Source organism: Amblyomma americanum, chromosome 3, assembly GCF_052857255.1.
Source record: "Amblyomma americanum isolate KBUSLIRL-KWMA chromosome 3, ASM5285725v1, whole genome shotgun sequence".
NCBI lineage: Eukaryota > Metazoa > Arthropoda > Arachnida > Ixodida > Ixodidae > Amblyomma > Amblyomma americanum.
The window spans coordinates 76,629,166-76,644,169 of record NC_135499.1 but is presented as its reverse complement, the minus strand read 5'-3'; the positions used below and the strand labels follow the sequence as shown (position 1 = coordinate 76,644,169).

Sequence of the window (15,004 nt, the reverse complement as noted above, 5' to 3'; positions counted from 1 at the left end):
CCGGGATCACCGAACAGAGGAAGCGGGATCAAAGGAGGAGGAGGCGAAAACAAGATGGAATCACCCAAATCTGATAATTCGCCGAAACAGTAGGCACCTGGAGCTCGTGAGTTTGAAGCGCGAAAGCCCACTGTCTGCTATAATTGCAACAAGGAGGATCACATCTCAGTGAACTGCAAACAGCAAAAGATGGCGTTCGCGTGCATGCGAGAGTCGGAGGAAAACCTTAAATGGCTGGAGCCATACATGCGGGACGTGGTGATAAATGGCAAGAAATTCAGGGCACTGCGGGATTCAGCGGCTACCATGGATGTTGCTCACCCATCCTGTGTTTCCTCCACGGACTACACCGGCGAATGCGCCTGGATTAAGCAGGTCGCCGAAGAACAGAGTGCATGCTTGCCTATAGCGAAGGTGACTCTAGAGGGGACTTTAGGCAGGCTAGACACAGAAGCGGCAGTTAAGTAAACTTGCCGACACACTTGCCCTACCTGTTTTCGAACAAATCCAAGCATCTGCTGAAAGAAAAAGGTCTCTCTTTCACCTCGGGCTTGGCTTGCATGGCGCTAACACGTTCTCGAGCGCGAAAGCTCGCAAAGAAGCTCAACTGCGCTCCGATAAATGAGCAGGCACCGAACCATTCTGCCGACCAGCCGGGGGATTCTTGTCAGACAACTGATCCGTCTGAACCGCATAAGCATGACCATGAAGGTGTTTCCGAACCAGCGGTAGCTCATGAAATCCAAGGAATTGCCGGTTCCATAGAGAATGGGGCAACAGGAACCAACGAAGGGTTCGACATTAACACCTGCTTCGACTTGTTGGGAGGAGTTGACTAAGGTTGATAGGAAAGCACTCATTGCAGAGCAGAGAAGCGACCCATCGTCAAGAACTCTAAGCAATAATGTCAGAGCAGCGCAGTCACTGTTTAAAGTGTAGAACGACAAATCTGCACGCAAGCGCACCTTTCAATCTGGCGACCAGGTGATGTTGCTGCGTCCGTCAAAAAGGAACAAGCTTAAGGTGCAATGGGAAGGGCCAGCTAAGGTGGTGTCCAAGCTTTCGGACACCAACTATGAGGTCAAATTTAAGAACAAACACAATCGGATAATCCACAGTAATTTTATGAAGCCTTATGTGCAGCGTCAGGCCATGGTTAACATGGCGCTGAACATGCCAGAGGAAGAGATCTCAGACATACCTTATGTCATACATGCGGACGAGCAGGTAGCGAATGAGCTGCTAAATTCAATAGACAAAGAGTCACATTTGTCGCAAAAACAACGAGGAGACATGAAAAACGTCTTCCGCGACTTTGAGGCGGGGTTTTCAAACCAGCCAGGAAAAACAACCCTCATCGAACACGACATTGAGATGTCCAACGAACAGCCAATAAGGTGCAAACCGTACCGTGTCTCTCCAAGGCAAAAAGAAATCATTGAGACGGAGATCCGCCGTATGTGCGAACTTGGCGTCATAGTGCCCTGTGAAAGTGACTATACGTCTCCAATCATTATTGTAGAGGTTCCAGGCAAGGCTCCGAGACCTTGCATGGACAACCGGAGACTGAATTCAATCACAGTGGACCAGACCTACCCTATTCCGAACATCGAGGAAAGGGTTGAAACAGTCACTGTATCAGAATATATATCCACCCTGGATTTAGTTCGTGGTTACTGGCAGGTGCCACTCACTGAGCGCGCCAGCAGGTATGCAGCATTCGTGTCCCCCGCGGCACTTTTCGCTCTGTAATGTTAGCTTCGGCTTGAAAAATGTTCCGTACTGTTTTTCAAAGTTAATGGACCAAGTGCTGCGGGGACTTGCAGATTTCGCTCTCCCCTACCTTGACGACGTGGCCGTTTTCTCACAAAACTGGGAGGAGCACATTGAACACCTTCGTATTGTGTTGAGCCGACTGCTTGAGGCTCGTTTAACGGTAAGGGCGGGAAAATGCTACCTGGGGTGCGCCGAAGTGAACTATCTTGGGCACGTGGTTGGACGAGGCCAACGCAGACCTGCAGAACTTAAAGTGGCTGCCGTGATGGAGTACCGTCGCCCAACCACAAAATCGGAACTCAGGGCTTTTCTTGGCCTAGCAGGCTATTATCAGCATTAAGTAATGGGCTACTCTGATTTAGCCAGCCCCCTGACCGACGCGCTGAGAAAAAGTGAGCCTGCCAATCTTTCTTGGGACCAAAAGAAAGAGAAGGCATATCAGAGTCTGAAAACGGCCCTAAGCGAGCGCCCAATACTGGCTGCTGCAGATTTCTCGGAACCCTTTATCATACAATGTGATACCAGCGACCGCGGGTTAGGCGCTCTTCTTTGCCAGGAAAGCAATGGCAGGCACACACGGCCTGTTCTTTACTTGAGCCGCAAGCTCAGCACGCGGGAAGAGGCGTATAGCACGCCTGAAAAAGAATGCGCATGCCTCGTTTGGGCGATATACAAACTGGCATGCTACGTCTCCGGGTCCCGTTTCACAGTAGAAACGGACCATTGCGCTTTGACTTGGCTGCACAATATGTCACCCAAAAATGGTCGTCTACTGAGGGTGAGCCTGGCACTCCAGCACCACAGCTTCGAGGTTCGCTACAAGAAAGGCAAGCTCCACACAAATGCCGACGGGCTAAGCCGAGCCTTTTAGCTAGTAAAGATTTTACAAAAGGGGATGTCCCCCAAAGTTGTAGTTTTGGAGGTTTATTTCTTATTCTATGCCTAATGGAGAGCGCATATCTCCCACTTTCTTCGCAGAAATGTCGTTCATAATCAGGTAACATACCTAGGAGAAGGTTTCCTTATTTCGGCCAAGGATAAGTAAGAGCGAGTGGTGTAACGTGCCTTGACTCTAGGTATTGGGGCGGGCAAAATTGAAAGCCACGTCGGCCAAATCAAGTCACCTATTCCAGTACCGCGTACCCACTAAGCACCAACCTGATTTCATTTAGCGAATTTTTTTTTTCTATCCAAGTGCGATACTACTTGTCGGGAGACACCATGTGTTCATTCGGGCAAAACATTTGATCTCTTCAAGTTTTAGTTAAAGTTTTTTGCTAAGTGCAGTTTTGGCGCTGAGTTTTGGGTTGGCGGGATGAGTGGGTTCTGAGGGCACGTGCTTTTGTCAGGTGCGGTTTGGCGTCTGTGATCCCTTTTGGCTAGCATTGCAGAGAGTTTCCAAAAATGGCCATCAGACGAGGGGAAGCGATGCCGAGCTTCGGCACTGAATGTCATCAGAAGACTCCCAAAGAGCATCTGGTTCCTGGCACGCCCAGTCGGCCGAGCTACGTGCAAGCAGTTCATCTTCCGGGCGCAATATATTGGCGGCGGGGGTGCTGTTGTGCTCGCGCTTCCTTCCTGCTGTGGAATTCGGCGAAGTGGGGCATGGGGAGGATTCCCTGAAGACCACCGCGAGGGTGGGTGAGCCCTCTGGGGGAGACGTGACTGCAGGACTGCCAGAGGAAACGACGACAATAGCGTCCCCACGTGCTGGAACAGGAATGCCGGAACCAGCGACGATAGCGTCCCCATAGCGACTACAGCCTTCAACAGGAATGCCGAAAGCAGCGACGATAGCGTCCCCATAGGAATGCCAGCGACGACCATAAGCGTATTCGTTCCGTTTCTCGCCACGACGAAGTGCGGTATCAGTGTGGTCCAATTCAGTCACGCTGAATTTGAACAATTGCCCGAGTGCCGCACCTGCGACAGAGCTTCCGCGTTCCGGTCACCAGTGCAGCTCTTTCGACACCTGCGGGGAAACAGCCTGCATTCCTGTGTCATGTAGGTGCCCTCCGGACGCACGTGCGCGGCCACCTGGAAACCGCGGGGACGACAACGTGACCGGGTCCTATTCCCTTTCCCTCGACCGAGCTGCGAAGAAACACCAGGACCGCCCTGCCGTGGGTGGTACCATCAGTGTCATCGTGTGATTGGACATCGTTCTTCGAACTGTATTCCCCAGCTAGGGATCTGGGGAATACGAAGAGTATTTAAGGAGCTGCTGGTTTGATGCTAGAGAGAGCCCCCTTCTTGAGAGGTATCAGAGACTCCCGACTCCTAAGAAGCTCTCTTTACTGAGAAGCACTCTCAGTTGCCTGTGCTTGTACATAATGTAAATAGTCCTTGTATAAAGTTTTCCAAGTTTTCTTCCTCCGATCGTCCTCGTCTCTTCTCCGGCCCAGTCACGCTACCTGAATCCCAAACGAGGCCAGTGACACAGTGCATTCCGCTAGCACGCGCCGCCTCAAAAGAAGAAGTGATCTGGAGCTGCGGTCAAGACGTTCGTCGAAGCCCGCCGCTGTCTCTTGTGATCAGTGATCTCCCGCATTCACGTGTGACAATACCATGAAATGCAGGGGAATCCATATATAGTCACTAGTATATGAAGGACACAGAGATTATCGACACAATCACAACAAATTGTCATTGAGGACTGGAAGTAATTGCATTGCTGGGCTAAGTTGCAAGATCTGTGGTAGAAATTAGATATTTCTAATCTTTTCTGAGATATTCTTTATATCTAGATTTACATCCTCTAAATTATTTAACAGTTCCGGAAGACAATTTTCTATCCTCTTGCACCTTTGGTTAGTTCTAGAAAATTGCAGCGTCCAACTCATTATGGGTGAACAGCGCAACAAAGTCAGGACATAGGCAAAACAAGCGCTGACTAGCAACTGAGTTTATTGAAGGACGAAAAGTGGTAATATATAGTGAGCATGAATAATAAAATATAAAAAAACAGAAAAAAAATGACAAATGGGGGTTAACAACCTATGTCATGTGCAAGTCCAGATATTGAATTTCCTTGTCACTTAATCTCACAGAAGGATAGCTGATGCACTTTTCTGCCAGATTATGAATGTGATATGCTTCCATGGTTTCTTGGCTCACATTGTTCTTATGGTAGAACAGCACTGTGGTCTTCTTGTACATCGGTTCGCATTTGCATTTTTTGCAACGAAACTTTGTCCCAGGAGCCCGGCCATCTTTTTCTGGTTTTCTCTTATGTTCTTTTTCTTTTTCGTGTTTGCACTGACAACTAGCTCAATGAGCGGCAACATGGCAAAGAGGGTGATTTTTTCTTGCGCATTCCGCTGTTCCCATGTTGCCGCTCATTGCGCTGGTTGTAAGGGCAAACACGAAAAAGAAAAAGAACAAATGAAAACCAGAAAAAGATGGCCCGGCTCCTGGGACAAAGTTTCGCTGCAAAAAATGCAAATGCGAACCGATGCACAAGAAGACCACAGTGCTGTTCTACCATAAGAACAATGTGAGCCAAGAAACCATGGAAGCATATCACATTCATAATCTGGCAGAAAAGTGCATCAGCTATCCTTCTGTGAGATTAAGTGACAAGGAAATTCAATATCTGGACTTGCACATGACATAGGTTGTTAACCCCCATTTGTCATTTTTTTTCTGTTTTTTTATATTTTACTATTTATGCTCACTTTATATTACCACTTTCCTATATTCAATAAACTCAGTTCCTAGTCAGCGCTTGTTCTGCCTTTGTCCCGCCTTTGTTGCTCTGTTCAACCACAATGAATGCTTACCAATTCGTCCAAATTTCAGCTTTACTCAGCGTCGAACTCTTTTTGTGCCTGATGTCGTAGGAAAGTTGCAAAGTTTTTGTCAGGTTGCACAGTGTGAGAAAGTAGTTGAGAGAATTTTTCAAGCTTAGTTTGTATTTTCGCAAAAGTTTCAATTCGTATATATGCTTGACAGGAAGAATATCAAGAAGTGGAAATAATTCGCTTCTATGGGCGTCGTACCAAACGTTGGCGTTGTCATGGATACCTGTTTTTTACATAAGAAATAGTTTAAGAAAGTTTTTTTGGATGTTGTGCCCCAAGCAAGGCTGCAATAAATTGGATGAGGAGAGAATAGGGTGTCATACAATAAAATCTTAATCCTTGAAAGAATAATGAAGCGAAATCGAGACAGCATACCGCAAGTCTTCGCGAGGCTTTTTCTTATACGGTCTACATGAGCATCCGAGGTTAAGTGTTCATCAACAATTTTTCCCAAGGTTTTTATCTCTTTGACAAGGTCAAGCCTACCATTTCCAAGGTATAAGTTTATGTCGAAGTTTACAGGCAGTTTTGATGGCGCAAATAAAACTGCCTTTGTTTTTGATGTTCTAACTTAGAGCGAGTTTGTCGCACTCCAATCAAACAACAAAGAGACTATTATTAGCTAAACGCAAAATCTTTACGACATTATCTGACTCTAGAAATATACTTGTGTCATCTGCGTAAACTAGAAAATGTACGCTGTCACTGATGTTAATTATATCGTTTAAGTATAAGTTAAACAATACCGGTCCTAAAGTACTGCTTTGCAGGACCCCCACTGTTAAGCCTTGAAGAGATGAAAGCTCTTCACCAATGGCAACGCTCTCTTTTCGATGCTGTATGATTTTAAAAGTGTCAGAGGAACGCCGCGAAATCCTTAGTGCTGCACTTTCGTCAACAATATGGAGTGGTCAATACTATCGAAAGCTTTCCACAGTCTGCAGAGAAGCCTAGGGTTAATTTTTTCTCTTCGAACCCATTCAAATTTAATTTCTTTTGATAGAGCAGAGTCAACTCAGTTGACATTCCTTTACGGAATCCGAAATGCTGTGGTGATATAATGGAATATTTTTCGCACTTTCGTTCTTTAACGTGCGCTGATATCGCACAGTAGATGGGCCTCTAGAATTTCGCCTCCATCGAAATTCGACTCCCGTGGTCGGGATCGAAGCCGCGTCCTTGAGGTCAGCAGCCGAGCGCCATTACCGCTGAGCCACCGCAGCGGCTGAAGGGTAAAATCAATATTATTTTAATCTATGCTCCAGTAAAATATGCTTTCTGAAAACGCCAACAGATTTTATTAAAAAATAAACCTCATGCTTTCCCCAAAGGAAATAACGGACTCGAAAAGCACACATTATTGCGGTTCCTGCATGCTTCCTGGAAGGAAACGTAACAGTCGCAAAAACACGTTTTGCATAAAAGAGTATATGCAGAAATCACGAGGTACTGCGAGGCGATTGATTTTTTTCTCTGGCATTGTCTGCTTAACCATGCGCCTGCCGTATTTTAGGATGCATGAAAGAATTTTTTCCCGGGCTATTGCTCCCAGTGCCGCTGGGCCACTGAATCATAGATTCAGGTTCGATCGAGGGCGTTACGGCTCCATTTCGCCGAGGATGAATTTTAGCAAGGTACCTGAAGCGATCACATACCCATGCAGCTAATATTATCCTGGAGTTCTGGACTAGTATCTGCCTGAATGTCCACTGAGTTGCTGGCGACACTCCAAGGTCCTTCTATCTAGCAGTTAAAGGCATAGAATTTATAGTGCATCTTAATGCCTAACATCTAAGTGCCGAAGCCCCCCATATATAGCTCTTCAAACTTACTAATACCCAGAAATTCTGGACAAGTGCATATTTCAACGGGACTTTGTTTATGAAGGAATTTTTTTCATTTAAGGTTGCATCATCACAATCAACACAGCGGCAGATCACTTCTTCGGACGTTTGCAGTTTCCGCCTCATTTTCGAAAACACACTCCACTGGTTCTCTGTGGAAGTCTGAACTACTCGGTGCAAACGGAGAACAAACTTTAAAGGCAAGATATGGTTACACGCGGAAACTTAAGACTGGTCCCATCAATATATTGAAAACAGTACCTTACAATATTTCACAGTTGCCTGATAATTGAAAGTGAAAGCCAAGAAAACTGGACTTAATGTCCTGTAGTATATCTCCTGTGAACAGTGTATTTCAGGGAAACGCACCTTTTCCACCGGATGATTCTTAATTATCGACAGGCTTTCCTCAGTTACAATTTCCGTGAAATATCTGCCAGAGTCGTTTATTGCCAGAGTAAGGTTTCTTCTGAAGTCCAAGCCGGAATCGCTGGAGTTAATCTGGGGCGAAAAAAAGGATAAAGGAAGCAAACAGGATAAAGGAAGCAATCACTCTTAACTCCTGATTAATTGAATGTTTGCAACACGTCAGTATCCTGGTGACCTCTCAAAGAGAAACCTGGTAAACCTAGTGACGTGTAACAAAGAAACTCCTGCTGAAATGACATCTTTTATGTACAAGCGATCTCCTTGGTTACAGGGATGTTTCGTTTTGTTACTTAAATACACAAGCCGTTTGAGCATCGTCAGACAGCAAAATACAAAAACTACAATAATTTGACGGAGATATTTGGCTTCCATCGCATAACAATATAAGCAGTTGTGTACGCTATAGCGAAGCAAAATGTTTGAAATAGTGAGCTCCTTAATAAACATAGAGCAGCGATGGCGTAGAGGTAGGGCATCCGCCTCGTGCGCAAGAGTACCATGGCTCGAATCCTGGTGCCGCGCAATTCTCCACCGGGTTTGAAAAAAAAAATCCGCGTGTCAGTGGGATTGCATAACCAGGCCTGGGTGCGACATGATCTCGGTGACCAGAACCGACAACGCATTCCATCACCAGAACAGGATTTGGCCATCCTGGGGTAGTACTTGGCCACAACCTTCTATGAACAAACCAATTAACCCTTGGCCCTCAGTCCCCAGCGGCTGCGGAGCAACTGACCACGGCTGCGGTCAGACCTTTGACGCAGCGTAGGGTGCTAAGAATTTCTGGCTCCGGACAGGCCGCCATTGGAATCTGAACCTTGCAACGTTTAACGCAAGAACCTTAGCTAGTGAGGCTAGCCTAGCGGTGCTGTTCGAGGAACTAGAGGGAATTAAATTGGATGTCATAGGGCTTAGTGAAGTTAAGAGAGCAGGTAAGGCGCATACCGTACTAAAGGATGGACACATACTGTGCTATCGCGGATTAGCGGATAGACGAGAAATAGGTGTAGGATTCCTCATTAATCAGGATATCGCTTGAAACATAGAGCAGTTCTATAGTATTAACGAGAGGGTAGCAGCTATCGTGATTAGGTTCAATAGGTGGTATATATAAGCTGAAAGTAGTGCAGGCCTACGCGCCTACATCCAGCCATGATGACAAGACAGTTGAAAGTTTCTATGAAGACGTAGAATCGGCAATGAATAAAGTAAAATCACGCTACACGGTACTGATGGGCCACTTCAACGCGAAGGTGGGCAAGAAGGAGGCTGGCGACACACGGTAGGCGACTATTGGATAGGCTCTAGAAATAGCAGAGGAGGGTCATTAGTAGAACTCGCAGATAGAAATAATTTACGGATCATGAATACTTTCTTACGCAAACGAGAGAACAGGAAGTGATCTTGGAAGAGCCTCAATAGTGAGACTAAAATTAAATCGACTTCATGCTATGCGCTCAACCTGGCATCGCTCAGGATGTGGCCGTTCTCGGAAAAGTGCGCTGTAGCGACCACAGAATGGTAAGGTCTGAAATTAGCTTAGAATTGAAGAGGGAACGGAAGAAGCTAGTGAAGAAGTCCATTAACGAGTTAGCGGTAAGAGGGAAAGTCCAGGAATTCAGAATATCACTGGAAAACAGATATCCGGCTTTAACTGAAAAAGACGATCTTGATGTTCATACAATGAACGGTAACCTGAGAGCCATAATTACGGAGTGGGCAGTAGAAATAGGCGGTAAGACAGTTCAATAGGATACCGAAAAGCTAGCTCAGGTGACAAAGGATCTGATTAAGAAACGACAAAGCATGCGGGCGTCTAACCCTACCGACAGACTAGAACTGACAGATGTATCGAAGTTAATAAATAAGTGCAAGGTAGCCGACATAGGGAAGTTTAATATGCTGAGAATCGAGCATGCTCTAAAGAACGGAGGTAGCCTAAAAGCGGTGAAGAGGAAACGAGGTATAGTTAAAAACCAGATGTATGCATTAAGAGACAAGCAAGGCAATGCCATTAGCAGTATGGATAAGATAGTTAAAGTAGCCGAAGAGTTCTACGCAAATCTGTACAGTAGCCAGCGTAATCATAGCTTTAATGAGAGAGCCAGTAGCGCAGAGCAATGTGTCATCCGGCCAGTAACGAAAGAGGAAGTACAGAAAGCCTTAGGAGCAATAGGAAGGGAGAAAAGGAGCTGGGGAGGATCAGGCAAGAGCAGATTTGTTGAAAGATGGAGGCGAGATCGTGCTAGAAATAGTAGCCACCCTGTATACGCAATGCCTTATGACCTCGACCGTACCAGAAGATTGGAAGAATATCAACATAATCTTAATTCATAAGAAGGAAGATTCCAAGGACTTGAAAAATTACAGACTGATTAACTTACTATCTGTTGCTTACAAGGTATTTACCAGGGTAATCGCTAATAGAGTCAGGGAAACCCAAGACTATTCAACCAAATGATCATACAGGCTTTTGTAAAATATATTCGACAATATATCATATACACACTATCAATCAGGTGATAGAAAAATGCGCAGAATATAACCAAACTCTTCATATAGCCTTCATTGATTACGAGAAAGCATTCGACTCAGTGGAATCCTCAGCAGTCGTACAGGCATTGCGTAATCAAAGTGTAGAAGAGCCTTATGTCGAAATACTGGAAGCTATATATAGCAACCGCACAGCTACCGTAGTCCTTCTTAAACCCTGCAAAAAAATTCGAATAAGAAAGGGCGTCAGGCAAGGAGACACGATCTCGCCAATGCTATTCACTGCCTGTTTACAGGAGGCATTCCGAGGCCTAAATTGGGAACAGTCGGGAATAAGAGTACATGGAGAATACCTAAATATTATGCGATTCGCTGATGACATTGCCTTGCTAAGTCACTCAGGAGGTGAGCTGAAAATCATGATCAATAAGTTAGAAAGCTGAGCAGAATGCTGGGTCTAAAAATTAACATGCAGAAAACCAAAGTAATGTTCAACAGTCTAGCAAAGGAACAGCAGTTCACAATTGGCAGTGATCGCCTGGAAGTGGTAAAGGATTACGTCGACTTAGGGCAGGTAGTGACACTGATCTGGATAATGAGAGGGAAATAAAGAAAGATAAAAATAGGATGGAACGCATATGACAGGTTCTCTCAGATCATGAATGGCAGTTTACCATTTTCCCTCAAGAGAAAGCGTACAACAGCTGTGTCTTACCGGTACTCACCTACGGGGCGGAAACGTGGAGGCTAACGAAAAGAGTTCGGCTTAAGTTAAGAACAACACAGCAAGCCATGGAAAGAAAAATTATAGGTGTAACGAGACACCGGAAGCGGCCAGAGTGGGTGAGGAAACAAACGCGGGTTAATGACATCCTAGTCGAAATCAATAGGAAGAAATGGGCTTGGACAGGGCATGTAATGCGACGTCAAGATAACCGCTGGTCCTTAAGGGGAACGGAGTGGATTCCAAGAGAAAGTAAGCGCAGCAGGGGGCAGAATAAAATATTAAGGGCGGATGGTATTAAGTAGTTTGCAGGCAAAGGGTGGATGACGCTGTAAGAAGACAGGGTTAATTGGATAGACATGGGAGATGCCTTTGTCCTGCAGTGGCTGTGGTAAGGCTGATGATGATGATGATGATGAACATGTAGTGCGTAATTTTTCGAACTCTGACTGCTAGCCCCTGTAGAAGATTGATTTTTAATTGGCTGTTAGTAGTCTCGATGTCTGTTTTAAGAACAGAAGTAACTATTTAGGATCACACGAGAAGGGATAGGTCGGTGCACGGAAATTGACAGCGTCTCCTTTGATATGAGGGTGCGGTAGTTGCCAGCATGCTTGTTTTTATTCTTTATATTTATTATCTGAACAATATCAACACAATAGCTTTAAGGCTTCCGCTTTGCAGAAAATCTGGCGCCGGCGTGGTCGTCGTTTTGTGAAAAAATCCCCGGAGAAGAAAAGTAATTGAGCCCCCTCGGTCACGTGACCATGTGGCGTCATCACAACCTTTCCACCGAATTCTGAGCAAACTTGTCACCGTGGCAGGTTGCAGTTGCTAAGAAAGAAAACGCAGGCTTATTGATACCGTTTACATCGACGACAATTATCCTAGTAATGGCACAAAGGGAACAGAGATTTCTTCAGTGTATATATAACAGATGCATGGCGATCACGCCTGCCTGCACAGACATGCGGTCGTGTCACACACATGCAGTAGCAGTACAAACGCTCGTCGCAACCGGTGGTTGCTTCACGAATACGGGGACCTTGGCTGCACGAATCAATTTTATTTCCTTGACGCGTTGCCCGTGCATGCCTCAGTATACTTCTGAGGAATGTAGCAGCGCATATACAACAATAGGAAAGTAATGATGGCGGCAATTTCTTTGGCAGTGTTTTTAAAACGCCAGTAACTGAATCGTCGGTCGCGAGAGGTTGCCCAGGGGGAACAACCTGGGTTGCACAAGCGCAGCACCTGCCATCGGTGCTGCCATCGGAGTATTAGGACTCTCACGGATCTATGAATGTAAAGTCCAGAGTGACGAATACCCCATGTATGAGAATTGATTCATTGAAGCTATCACACATTACCTTTAGGAGAGGAGCTGAAATGTCCCCTGCAATTTTTATATCACAACTTGCCAGTTGTAATTTATCACAATTGTTAACCCTAAACTTGTAACCATACTTAACTTCCATGCTTTTTAGCCACCAGTCTTCCAATCACTGTTTTCTAAATTTACCGCATATTCTTCCACTTTAAGTTTGTTATGCCAAAATCCGAAAGCCTCGGGGAGAGCCACTGTGCGTGCATCGACGTTCGGAAGGATTCTTCCAGTGTATGAATGTGGACGACGGCAGCGCAAGCGAAAGATGTTCATCGAATGGCAAACGTTCAAAGGAAGGGAAGGACGTTATGTCAGCAATAATCAGCGTCATGTTAATTTCCTCGTGCCAAGCATCACTCAAAACACTTTTTATTTCTAGAAACTGGCATTAACCACAATCAAGTTCAGACATTTCATATCAGCAGCCAGCTCAAAATTTCTGGAAGCTACAGAGTGGCCAAAAGTATTAATTCTAAAATTTTTTATCGAACACGTCATTGGAATAAAACCTTCGGAGATGCGCACGCACTAAACCAAACGCTTAGCATAATTGATAAAAAGTCACAAAAGAGACATTTTATTCACATCCACCGTTTGGAGTGGGAACAAGCATTGAAAAAACAGATCTAACTCGTGTGTAACAAATGACCACAACATCAGCTGCGTTAAGGTAAAAATATCTGCACTGGGATTCTGGTGCCACTCTTGCCGTACGAAAGAGTGCCGTTAATCGACAAGGCCGTTTCTTTTCGACTTTTATTTTAGCTTCTGTCGTGTTGTTGAGGCTTAGGCTTTCCGTGATTTTTGACTAACTATGAGATCCAGACCAGCAATTCATTATACGCCGTTCATTACTCGGTGAGAAAGAAAACTCAGTGTTAATAAAATATATGCGCTCTCAGTTGTAATAATATGGTGACTCCACCCGGACACGAGTGTGCACAAGGTGTTAGCCCTTTGGGTTTGTGATCGACTTGTAGTATACCAGACCTGGAAAGAAGAGGACAAAGCGAACAGAAGCACAAGGTGTTTGTACCCCCATCAACGAGCATGCCCTACTGTTTTAAATCCAACTACATAAAACCTTCGTGTTTATATAGCCCTAAATTTCAAGTAGTCGAAGCTGTAAAATGCAGCTACAAGCTCACTCACCGGAGACCTCTGGTGGCTGTAATAATCAATACCTCCTCCCCAGGATCCCACATGGCTCACAAAGCCCCGTTTGGTGGGTGTGTACACTGACTTGTAAAAGCCCAGGTGCCACTAAAGAAAGAAAAGGCACATGAGTTCGAAGAAAGTGCAATGTGCAGAGCACTGAAAGTTTTTACGTGACACTAATAAGGCAGCGTGGCAAATAAGGAGGTATTAGACATTCCAAAGCAATCAAAGCGCTAAGGTACAAGCTTAAAGTGACCTTCTTGCTATTTGGGGCATATTTTTGCCATCTAAACTGCGCATCTTTTATAGTGTATGGTTTATGGGGATTAACGTCCCAAAACGACTCAGGCTATGAGGGACGCCATTGTGAAGAACCGCGATAATTTCGAACACCTGGGATTCTTTGACGTGGACTGACATCGCACAGTGCACGGCCAACTAGAATTTTTGCCTCTATCGAAATTCGACCACCACGACCGGGATCGAGCCCACGCCTTTTGGGTCAGCAGCCGAGCACCGTAACCACTGAGCTACCGTTGCGGCATTTTTTTTCTTTTTATTAATGAGAAGGCAATGAAAGGCTAGGAATAAATTGGAAGCTTGCATGATGAACACGCTGGGAAAAGATAATATCGCGCCCGTATTGTGGTACCACCACTCGTGGCCAGAGCAACGACCTGAAACTGCATTCACAAAGCAGCGAGCTCGATGAGGGGGCATGCGACGGCTGGTTCGCCCAAAATGCCCCACAAGAACACAGCAAGAAACGCTAGTGCCACACTGCTCGTTGTTTCAATACAGATGGCACACTGAAGGAAGTAAATATTCTAAATAAAACATACCTTTCCCATAATGTACGAAGTATAGCCTAGGTCGTTGAGCCACTCGGGAAGAATCTTCAGGTCCAGGGGCAGACCTCTTGCCTCCGACATCAAGATAACAAAGTGCTGCATTCCTACGCGAAAATTCAGCGCAAGGTTAGCACCAGCCGTCACAGAGGCTCTTTCAGCAGAGGCTCTTTCTTTATGCTTTGAAAATTAGAGCCGCATAAAAAGCCCTTTCTTGCATGGAATTAAGTCTTAAACATCCTCGGAAGACGCGGAAGATAAGCACTGAGCTTGCCGAGCCGTCCAGCCAAGAGGCTATGAGATCATGGAGATAATGTTTTTTAAGTCAAAACCGAGCCCATCGGGCCCTTGCCTGTTACGTTTTGAAAAGAGACATGACTTCGTGAAAGAAAATTCGAAGTTCCTTCTCCGTCGCTGCACGGCTGTATAGGGGCTTGAGCAATCTGGGACTCTCTATTGTATTGTCATAGTTTGGTTGGGAACAGTGGATTAAAATTGTACAAAGGTTGATTTGTGCTTTGCACATGGCGCTGCTTTCTTGT

General features: G+C 45.4%; 1 protein-coding gene across 2 annotated transcripts in view; it reads right to left on the bottom strand.

The window, feature by feature from the left end:
* LOC144124680 (arylsulfatase B-like) overlaps positions 1-15,004 on the bottom strand; it is a 107,033-nt gene that overhangs the window by 24,337 nt on the left and 67,692 nt on the right. For both annotated transcript variants that reach the window (XM_077657512.1, XM_077657513.1), the window contains exons 4-6: positions 14,457-14,569; positions 13,609-13,719; positions 7,793-7,924 (exon numbers count right to left, since the gene is read on the bottom strand). In XM_077657512.1, coding sequence (XP_077513638.1) covers positions 7,793-7,924; positions 13,609-13,719; positions 14,457-14,569 — 356 coding nt within the window. The remainder of the gene's footprint in view (positions 1-7,792; positions 7,925-13,608; positions 13,720-14,456; positions 14,570-15,004) is intronic.